This window comes from Taudactylus pleione, unplaced genomic scaffold (assembly GCF_031769625.1).
Source record: "Taudactylus pleione unplaced genomic scaffold, aTauple2 ptg000095l, whole genome shotgun sequence".
NCBI lineage: Eukaryota > Metazoa > Chordata > Amphibia > Anura > Myobatrachidae > Taudactylus > Taudactylus pleione.
Window position 1 is genome coordinate 29,017,899 of NW_028284497.1, and position 11,999 is coordinate 29,029,897.

At 41.3% G+C, this 11,999-nt stretch overlaps 1 protein-coding gene across 1 annotated transcript; it reads right to left on the reverse strand.

Annotated features, from left to right (window-relative positions):
* Positions 1 to 1,760: 1,760 nt before the first annotated feature.
* Positions 1,761 to 8,417, reverse strand: CTSL (cathepsin L). The gene is made up of 8 exons (XM_088470084.1): positions 8,316 to 8,417; positions 5,728 to 5,869; positions 4,783 to 4,905; positions 4,560 to 4,706; positions 3,841 to 4,065; positions 3,514 to 3,682; positions 3,319 to 3,436; positions 1,761 to 2,043 (listed from the first exon to the last, which is right to left on the reverse strand). The coding sequence occupies exons 2-8, from the start codon at positions 5,857 to 5,859 to the stop codon at positions 1,944 to 1,946; spliced, it is 1,014 nt and encodes a 337-aa protein (XP_088326210.1). The 5' UTR covers positions 5,860 to 5,869; positions 8,316 to 8,417; the 3' UTR covers positions 1,761 to 1,943.
* Positions 8,418 to 11,999: the final 3,582 nt, after the last annotated feature.

Here is an 11,999-nt window from a genome sequence, read left to right on the forward strand (position 1 = left end):
GTAGCCTTGTTTATTACACAGATGTGTCCTCATGACCTCTTATGTGTCATATGGTGCCAGACAATTCCGATGCTACATATTTTCCTCGTTTGCTACTGTTCCTCAACCTTGCGTCTTAATGTGCAAATCGCATACTACATTTTTCAGAGTAATTGATACAAAGACACACTAATAATGAGGGTCACTCATATTGAATGTACACAATGCACATCCAATATAAATCTTAATTTGCAAATAATGTAATAGGTCAGAGGTTCCCAAATACTGTCCTCAAGGCTTCCCAATGGTTTGGGCATTAGAGATATCCATGGTTGAGTACAAGTGACTTAATTAGTAGCTCAGTCAATTTGATTTAACCTGTGCTCATCCATGGATCTCTAAAACCAGACATGTTGGGGAGCCTTGAGGATCACGTTTGTGAACCTCTGCACTAGGTATAGGTGTGCCAAAACATTTTTTCCCAATCAGCAAAGTCTGTGGTACAATAAACAGGGGCTATATGGCACGATTTGAGGGTATGTATGGACACCTGCATTTTCAGTGTAGGTGCACTATTGGGGAAAGTGACAGTAATCAGGAGTGCCTAAAGAGGTAATGCATCCTCAAAACTTTATACTGGAGGATCAATTCAGGAAATCCATGTGTCCCATACATTGATAATTGTAATAACAAATCTGAGCAGATTTACAAAGTTGTGGTTACCTTTAAGATACCATTGTGATTACTTTAAAGGCTGCATATACACATGATTTTTTGAACGATTGATCTAGTTTAAAAAAAAAAAAAAAAAAAAAGTTCACTTTAAGTTAAAACAATGAACGATTATTGTTCATGTGCATTCACGTTTGTAGTTCAGTCAGACTGACCAACTCAACGATTTTCAGTAAGGGAATATGCAAAAATAGTTTGTAGTTAAAAAAAAAAAAAAAAAACACTACATTTAGTAAATTTATGATTTTAGTAAATTTGTTCATTTTACCCAAAAACTAAACAAAAAAAACAAACTAAAAATTGTCCATTTTAAAATCGTTGTGTGTATGCAGCTTAAGAGATTAGTCTCTGGTCACTAGGCTACAAGTTCCACTTGGACAAGGTTAAAATTTGCATGAGACCAGGGTTTAAGAAGCAGCCCTATTACATGTTACCTCATTGGCTAATTACAACACAATTTTATTGCCAGCAATCGGCAGAAAGGGTTTAGCTGCCGACACTATCCTAATTAATGGCAAATTAAAATCTTTACAAAGTTGCAGGAATAGGGATTGAATAGAAATTCAATTTTCATATCAATAAGTGCATTGATCAAACTGTCTTCTTATACATAATTGTGTAGACAGGCAGGCAAGGAATGCAGAGTTCTAAAAAGGTCTGTCCACACATCCATTTATAGCCAATGTCACATACAGATGAACATTTTATGTCTGACATTCCTAAGAAACCAGCCTCTATTATTAGGAAACCCTAAGGCACATCATAACAAATTCATTGGCTCCTAGTGAAGTCACATGTGGCATGAAGATAAACATGTTCAAACAGCAGCAGCAGTCTCCATACATATTCTAATCAGTGCTGCGTCACCTATGAGACATTAGTGCATGTAATACACATCAGTTCTGTGCAGCAGGTTAGACTGCATACTTAATACCAAAAACAAACCTGCTGCAAACTTTGCAGGTAGCACCAGCTCACATGGTAGAGCAGGTCCTATATTATTCCACCACACATGTAGTTGGCATGAAGTAGAAACCATGAAGTGTACATTAGATTAAACAAGTTTATTTCACATAAAAACCAAATAAAAAAAACATGTAAACAATACTAAAATAGCTTTGTGTTATAATTCCCAGCACACAATTGTGATTTTGTAGAATCCGAATGATAAAATTAAAGTTCTTCACCATGAAGATATGCCTAAAATCTTTGTCTTAAAGTCCTTCATAAAACTACACTACAGGATAGCTGGCAGCTGTTGCTATTCCACAATGATTTTTTCTGTCTTTGGCAATTTTGATGTATCCTTGGTCTCCCCATTTCTCACTCCAACTAAAAAGAAAAGTGACAATTAGTACATGTACAGTAAAATACAAGCCTTAAATTCCAATCCATAAGATTAAAGTGCCTATGTATTCATCAGAGAGCTGAGATTGTCAATTGCAATACACTTAATTTGTAACTTAAGTACCCCCTCTATGTACCAAAATTATCTTGCAGTGACAGCGGTAGCCACTGTCCCTGCGAGTTAAATCCTGGCCACAGCGGAGGAGTCATTTTCAATACTCTGAAAATCCGGCACTTCACACGTGCAGTCAGTTTCTGTACCAGGACAGAGGCTGCAAGTGGTATCCCGAAATCACTCAGGCAAGAATGTCTTCATACATTGGGGAGATTTATGAAGCCCAGAAACAGTATCAGCACACGTTATGTGCACTGATACCGCTTCTCCCCGATGTATGATCGGGGCTCTGGGCAGTAGGGCCATGTACGAACGGTCATAATGCATGACCGTTCAGCCGGCTGTCGTTACCGACAGCTACAGCCTGGCGTTGCCTGTCCCTGCTGCGGCGGCTGCCGGCTCCACATGGGGATCTCGCGATACTTGCGAGATCCCGCACATGCTCAGTGGAGCCGGCCGGGAGAGACAGCGCATCAGCACTAGGCTGATGCGCTGCTGTCTCTAGCGGGTAGCGCCGAAGGAGGGGAGTGGAGGGGGCGGGGGAGGGGATAAGTTAACGCTCCCCCTCTCCAGCCGATGAGATGTTTATACATCTCATCGGTAGTGCTTCCTGCTTCGCCTCGGTAAAGAGGGGAAGTGTTATAGCGGCACGTTAAGTGTTATAATACATCTACCCCATAGTGTTTTATGTAATCTGAAGGGGCCAAACTGTTTGGTATGTAACCCCCATCGATAATGGAGACAGTCTGCAAACACTACTTAGCCTTTTGCAGGAGATCATTGAAATCTCTACATAAGGCATTACATAGCAACAATAAATAGAATGAAGTAGAAACTGCAGTTTCAAATTAAAGAGAAAAACCTGATACATAGGACCCTTAATCTACCACATCTGTTACTTTCCATGGCTTGATAAATTATAGGTACCATAAATCAAGTAACAGTCTTTGGTTATTCAATGCAGCAGTAGTCCATCCCTTAGACTCCATGACGTTGAAGGGACATCCTTTCTACATTAGTCAGCAATAAAAGGAGGTCGCTCTGTGCCATATAAAGTAGAACTCAGAACCAGTAGTTCATTTAATACTGGTTTAAAGTCACAGTAGGCTAGCTCTGGTGCAATTATCCGATAAGTAACTGCATACCTGTTTTTAACAATCCAGTACTTCTTTCCATCTACATCCTCATTTTCAAATCCATACCCCACAACAAGAACACCATGGTCTAGTTCAGTGCTGCTGCATTCTGGGTCATAGTAGATACCTGAAACAAAACCAAAAACCTCAGTACATGTGGATGTGGAGCCAAGCCTGTGCAGCATTAGTCATGTAGAGACATACCACTTTGATATAACTGAAATGACTGGTGACCAGCATCAATTGCTACAGAGACAGGACCAACTGAAGCGACAGCTTTCATGAGGTCCTTTTCATTTCCTGATTCTACATCCGTGAAGCCAGTGTCATTTGCAGCAACATTTTCTAGGTTGAATTTACAGTCTTGATCATCCTGTCAAGATCAGTACAGAGGTCTTTATCAGTCATGAAGTGAAATGGTTAGATGTACAAACAGTGGGGAAGACAGTTACAGAAGTGTCAGATATGGGACAAAGTGCAATTAGGATGCTTACTTGTCCAGTTATTCAATTAAAACCAAATAATGCTTACCTTGCCAACATATGGGTAAGATTCTTCAGAATCAATGCCATGACTGTCGACAACATATTGGAAGGCTTGATCCATCAAACCACCATTGCAGCCCTCATTGCCTTCTGGTCTGGAGCAGTCAACAAGGTTTTGCTCACTTAGTGATACAAGTTTTCCGACCTTCCTGAAGTGCTGTCCTTCTAGAGCCCCAGTGGCACTGAAAGCCCAGCATGAGCCACACTGACCCTGAAGACAGATTATATAATGTAAGACTCTGAAATTCATTGGTTCTTACAAATAAGACTATAGCATTACACCTATAGGACATCAGAAAAAAAAAAAAAACCACATTTCACATATGAACATTCAGATAAAACAAAGGTGTATGAGCATTAGGAGGATGAGCCTCACTATGTTAAATGACTAGTATTCAGAAAGCAGAGTCCTACAGGGTCTTCAGTATTTCAGAACCATGAAGGCCACCCAAGCATGAAGCCAAATGGATGTGTGTATCAGGATCTGATACACCTCAAGGTTGTATGCATAAGCAAACGATGGGAAAGACACGTTTAGTAAATAGGGGCACAATTAAATGTAAAACAAGGAAGTATTCTGCACTAAAAATCTAAGTATTTTACCAAAAAAAAACAAACAAAAAAAAAAAAAAACCCCTAACCACCCCAGTTTAAATATCTTACTAACAAAATACCTTTGATGACTTCCCCATTCTGAATACAAACCTGATCTTTAACTGGTGTTACATATCCTTCTTTACGCCAGTCAACTGTCTTTGGTGCTTCAAAGTTCAAAGGTGGCATAAAAGTAGATGCTGGCTTTTTGGGTTTATGTTTGTAGCCATTCACCATTTGTCTAAATTCTTCTGTTGTCTAAAAGGGGACATAGAGGAAATAAATACTCGGTATATAATATACATACATCTGTAAGAGAAGATTATGTACTCACCATATCACCAAACTGATTCATCCCAAGCTTGTAAGAATGCTTTCCCATTGAATATTCCATATTGTGCATTTCAATAGTCTTCAGATTCTTCTCCCACACCATCCTCCTCCAGCCAGCTTCTTTCTGTAAGAGACTATGTGTTACCCATCTTCTTACATAGATTACACAACATTGGCTCACGGGACAAGTAGTAACCAATTGCATTGTATCACTACTAAACTGAGCATATTATTAATATACAATATGAACTATATAGCTACACTTTGCTATTAATTTTAAATTTTATAAAACTTTTCAGTTAAGATATTAAGTAAAGCTAGCTACACCATCAGATATTTGGATTGGGACGAGGAACACAGCGTTTTTAGGAAAATAGCCAGCCACAATATCGGCTACACATTATGCTATTTTTCCATAGACCCTATCAATTTTTCACCACACCGATTTTGCATATGTCCACCCCACAAGGATGATGACAGTGACAGGTGAACATAAGAAATATGGGCAGATTACAGCGAATGCACACTGCTCGATATCAGGAATTTGACAGATTTTCATTCTTGACGGACAGATCAGATAATGGAAGGAATGAGTTTGTGGATGTTTTCTTACCGTTCTATCGGTGAGACACTGAAAGGATTGTGCATATAATACACTATACAATAAATCAGGCCAATCACCTGGTTATTTGCAAGTTGGCACAATTGTATAGTATGTAGGTAGCTTTACAGACCCTTACTACTGCCATCAGTTTGTTTACATGCATGCTATTTAATCTTTACTAACCATGTTTGTTTTCTCAAATATCCCCAAAAACATGATAAAAAGGAGGCTTCAGACACCCAAAGGGCATAATTTATAGAGGACATCTTCACAAGTATTTTGTACTAGACTACACCAATAATGTAAGCCAAGCATATGATTAATATATTTATACACACTTACCAAGCCATAGATTTTAGAGTAATAACTTGTAAATAGCTCCCAATGCTGGTCCAAGGCTGGGTCAGTTGCAGGAGCAGCAAGAACAGATGTTAAACCGAGGCATATACCAACCGCAAATATATATGGAGTCATGATTTCTGATCTGATAAGAGAAGTCAATTAACAACAGTCACATGACAATGTTTCTAATTTAATAGATTAGTAAGCTATACACACTTACAAGTTGGCCGCTCAGGTTATCTGGCAAGGCATCACAACTGGGTGGGCATTTAAATTTGCCCGCTCAGTTGGGATGTCAGTGTCAGCAGTCTCTGCAGCCACCCATACACATTTGTATTGGCTATGCTGTAGGGCCAACCTGATATGTCTGAACTACTTCGTTAAGATATCTCAGGTGTACATACCCACCGATACTCTCACGATATATCATTCACCAATCAAACAATATATCCACGAGTGTGTACTAGGCATTAGGGGCAGGTTTATAAAAGAAATTAGTGGGATATACCCTGAAATCAAATATTAAGCACCTCAAGAATGTATGGGGACTGCAGCAGATCTTGCAACCCGCATAGGTTTCTATGAGACCTGCACAGAGACCATATTAGTTAGTATCAGTGATACTAACAAATAAGTATTGTAATATCTAATTACATCATAGCCTCCATATCCAATTACATCCCCTTTCACAGTCAACACACAACCTCACAGTCTCTCTCACATCCACATAAGATTTAGCCAACATTCCGGTGTGACTGGATCATGCAGCCCACCAAGAAACTGCATTCTGGCTGGACCAAAATGCAATATATAGCACCTATCCTTGTGTATCAAGGCCTATTTCCCTACAGATTGTAAGCTTGCGAGCAGGGCCTTCCTACCTATATATCTGTCTGTTATTACCCAGTTTTGTTCTATTAATGTTTAGAATTGAAAGCGCAACGGAATATGCTGTGCTGTACAAGTAACTTAATAAAATATGCAGCCAGTAAACATTACACCTCCAGCAAGGGCCCGCATTGTCCCCTCCACAGCTGCTGCCATCACTCTGTTGCAAGCAGCCGGCTGCTGTGTAACACACAAAGGGGCCCATTTATCAAAGATCATTTGAGGTAAATTCCCCGAAAACACCTGTTTTCGGGGGTTTACCTCAAAGACTTAGTATCCCCCGAATGTATGAAGGAAGGACCGCAGCAGGTATCTCCGATACCTGCAGCGATCCCTCCAATGCCGTCAGCAGCCACCTCCCCCATAGGTTTCTATGGGGGATGCGATGCTGCCAAATGTATCAATAATTGACCCCAGCAGCTAACGCCATCTGCACTTAGCGTTAGCTGCTGTGTCCTATGGGCACTTACCGCATTTGAGCCGGCGGAGGGATCTTCCAGATCACTCCGCCGGCAATGGGCGCCGCTCATGTGCAGTCCGCGGGACTGCGCAGCAGCCCGGAATGCGCTCCGGCCACATCGCAGGGACGGGCTCTTTTCGGAGCCCGTCTCCGTGCCGGGTCATACATTCGGCCGGTATGATCGCATTTTGCAATGCGATCATGGGCGATACTGCATGCCCTGATCGCATTGCAAAATGCGATCCTTAATAAATGGGCCCCAAAGGCCTTCTGCACTTTACACAGTGCAGGATAAAGCATGTAGTTGTGGACTAAAGCCTGTTTGCTGAAAAGGAAACACTGAATACTGATAATTATTGGGTAACAGTCACTGGCATTACTAATACAGGTTGAGTCTCCCATATCCAAATAATGGAATTTTTTGGCATGACAGATAATGAGACCTTTGATGGTTCAGTGTACACAAACTTAGTTTAAGGCATTTCATTTCTGTACAGACTGTTTGAGCCACAAAATAACTGAAAATATTGTATAAAATGACCTGCAGGCTGTGTGTATATAACAAATGCATTGTGTGTATATTTGGGTCCTATTCCCAAGTACTCATTATGATATACAAATTTTTCAAAATACGGAATATTCAGGCGTCCAAAATACCCCTGGTCCCAAGCATTTTGGATATGGGAGACTCAACCTGTACTTGTTAGACAAACTATAGCTAATGAGCAGCTATTAGTAAGTACCGCAGCACGTACATGGTGCGCCCTGAGAGGTCACAGCATCCAGCAGCTGCACAGCCCTGAATTAGGAGACACAGGAAGGACATTCCCAACCCCCAACTGCACTGCCCCCACCGCGGTATGTGGGACAATAAGCCCTGCACCATCCCAAGCAGTGTAGCCAGCAGTACGGCTCCCTCAGCCTGCACAGAGGTAGCGCCGCGCTGCATACATGGCCCGGAGCAGGGAAGGAGCGAAGCGAGCTGCAGTGACCAGCGCAGTGTACACAGTCCGCATTCTCCACTTACATAACACGCACTCATGTACAGGACACACACCAGCAGGGAGACCGGCCACATAAGGATTAGACGGGCAGCGAGGCAGCAACCAGGCCGGTGGAGCGGCAAGAGACAATAGCGCCGAACCCCAAACCAGCCCGGTGCACCAACTATTACTGGGCGCAACATCCGCCAAGTCTGAGCTCAGCCCCCGGCTCCTTTCCTCACACATCCACCCCATACCTCTACGCCAGATCTTTCACAGCAGCTGGGATCCATAGGAATGACTGGCGCCGGCGCCGTTATATAGGAGGTGGACGGTGCCGCCCCCTAAAGAACCTACTCGTTAAATGATTAGTTGATCTCGGGATGTGGGCGGATCCTAGTATCTGGGCTCATGTGACTGAGCAGCGCGTGACTTGCTGTTTTGTTGTGTTGAATAAGGAGGAGGATGGGTCTGGGATGGGTGGGTCTGGCTGGCGTATTATCATGTTTGGGTATATGTTGTCTGCCCCATGGACCGATGTATGTAGTACAATTCATACTCATCTCTGTATGCACCTGATGTCCCCGGAAATAACCCTATTTTTCAATGCTGACCAACTCCACTATAAGATTCCTCTTTTGCTACAGGTTAATTGATACTATGATCTTTATAAGATAATGTTTATTGAGTTTCTAAAAATCAAAACTTAGAAGATAACTTCAGTTTACTTGACATAATGGGGATTGTAGTACACCAAGGTATGCAGAGACAATGGGCCTGATATAGACTTGTATGCAAACCTGATGGTGTGCGAAGAAGTCCGATGGTGGGTGGACTGCGCACATGCAGAACTGGTCCAGCATCATTGCACGCAGTGCTCCCTAACCTGCAGCCTGATTGAAAGACTGCGGCTGTTTGGGGGCAGCCTTCCCGAAAAAACGGGGCACGTCGTCCCTGTTTTCTGGAAGTGCAGAGACCAGTTCCTGCGTTTTCTGATGCAGATTTACTGGCCTCTGCAGCACAGAGGTGGCCAATCTGAGTACAGCTAGCCGATGCTGCAACCATCATGACCGATTGTCTCAATGTGTGCTGTGTGCATAGTGTACAACTCTGAATCAGAACCAGTATCATATGTATACTGCATGGATGCATTTGTAACAACAAAGAGCCCCTGGGAAATATTTTAAATATGTTGGTAATTATTCATGAAATGAAAGTTATGTGAGGGTATATATTTGCTGACTCTCCTTATACGTCTGGGAGACTCTTGAAAGAGTAAGCTGAGCTCCCAAGAGAGTCTGGAACTCTTCCTGATGATGCTGGGCCAGAATGAGATATGGTGGCCATAACACAGTAAGATAGCTCAATTTGCATCATCACACTGCAGCCAACACTACAGTGAGCTGGGCATTGTGCCATGAATTGTGTATTACTTGCAGGGGAAGGAGCTTTATGACATAAATAGGGTCATGAAATCTACCCTGACCTGATGTTACTGAGCTCCCCTCCTCCTCTACCAGAAAAGTAATAAAGTATGTATATTGTAATTGTAATAACTTATTTATTTTTAGATTTTACTGGAATCTTATCCCTTTGGTAATCTTATCCCTTTGGTAAAGTTAGTTAATCATTACCAAGCTATAGATCTGAGTTCATGACCTTTTTATAAGGTAACAATAACAGAGCAATATCTATTTTTGTGCTGTCTTATTAGGCTAACAAATCTAGGGCAATGTCTGTTTATTTCAGTGAAATCTATAGGCTAGCCCATGTGAAGTCAGGAAACAAACAAACCTGATAGGTTACCTTATTATAAAATTGTGCACATGGCACGTGTGCAACGTTCAATTGAGATTGGCGGTGTCAGCAATGAGAGCAACATACAGGATTATAGCCTTAGGCTTAGGCACATAGGCATTATTTACTTCCATGTCCCCTTTCTTCCATTCCTGATAAGTGCAGGGAAGAAAAACAGAAACTCAAGTAGAGATGAATGATGCAACACATCACCCTAGCAAGCTGAGTGACGGGCAGGAAAGGTAGTGAATGTTATACTTTTGCTAGTCCCTGTTCTATCACCAGTCTTGTTATAAAGTGATATGTTTAGTTTAGTGCTAAATATTTTTAGAGGGGAAATCTCCCAAACTTGAGACTGTACTTGGAAATCAGGAACAGTTGGTAGCTCTAAGTCAGAAGTTGCAATTTACTAATAGGCTACACTACAAGATTGTATATCAAGTTTTAATTTTTCCATGAATCACTCTTCTTCGTAAAATGGGAATGTTAATATTCATATAACTATAATGATAGGTCATTATTAAAGTCATATCTCTGTACCAGTTTGTAAAGGTAACTTTGCTTGACTCATTTCATCTGAGTAATATTTGTCTGTTCCCAAACTTAGTACTGGCTTTTTTATTGAGATATTTTTTTCCAAGGCTTACCAAGCTCTTTACATCAATTATCATATTGTGCCCAAGATTACTGATGAAAAGGAGTTAGTGCTGATTATGGGAGCAGGCAAATATCACCATGAATAGCTTTACAAAGCCTCAGACTAACGTAACTGGCTTTGTTTTACCTCACAAAACTGCAGCAACCTTTAGTAAAGGGAAAAATATGTATCTGAATGCTCACACTTTTATGTGTACAAGCTTTTCCTATAGCTTATATGCTTACATGAATCAGTGTATATCCTACCCCCACCACAGACAATGTATGTGCATGTAGAGGTTAAAGTGAGATAAAACGTGTATGCTGCTGGACTGAATACTGAGGACCTGAATCAGAGGCGTACACGTTTCCCATGTCGGACGCGTTGGAGCGATTATTTGCTACTGCATGTGTCCGTACAGAGTCACAGTTTTAATTTCAGGTGCATGTAGGTAGAACCATATTACAAAATGTAGTGCGTGTTAGAGGTGGTTTATTACAATGTATCAACAAATCTATAAAGCATAATTGTTAAGGATTGAGTAGTGACAGTTGAGTCTAGAGGGGAATTCAATTAAGGGTGAATCAGTATGAATCTGTGCCGCAACAATGCACTTTACAGCAGCGAGATATTGCATAAAAGTGTTCGCTACCCCATAAGGTAGCAAGCACTTCTGTGTGAACCGGGCATTAGATCTGAGTGAAGGGTTCTAGAAGGGCAGCCGTTACTGGTGCTTAAACGCTGCTGCAATGGAAATTCACACCCTCGCCAACTATTGAATTCCCCTGTCTATCTATCTATCTATCTATCTATCTATCTTAGAGATGTACACAAGATGTAAACACAACTAGTTCTACCTACTTCTAAGTGCGGCCATACACGGTAAGATTTATTTATACGATGTGTACGATTTCGATCAATAGTGACGAGCGATCATACACATTGTATGTTGTTTTGGTGTACATACAATGGCGATGCGTGTCCCCGCAGTGGTATAATTGGATCGCCTCTCGTACCAGAAAACCATACGAGGGCAACCTATCTTACAACGATGTGACACACATCGTATCACTTTTGGCAGATGATCCGATGTCTGATTATGAGGTGTATAAAAATCCCTAGCCGGCGTTGTGAAACGAAGCATCGGATCATATGATCATATGAAAAATCATACACCTTTGAACACATCGTGTGTAAAATTTCAAGGGAAATCTTATAAGACATATTGTATGTCTTTTTATTGCACCGTGTATGGCCTGCCTTAGTCAGTTTAGCCATATGTTAGCAAATACCAGTAGGCTTTGTCCAGCAGTTGCTTTGGAACAAAAAAAGATCCAGACAAAGCTAGCTAACAAAAAAATCTATTTGGTAACAGGAAGTTTTCCCTTCCCCCTACCTCTATCTTTGGAACCTTAGATTAAATTAGCACTCAAATATCTAACACTCCAAATTTTCTTATTTCAGCACATGCACATAGTGTCATGTAAATATGTGCGCAGGAAGTTCT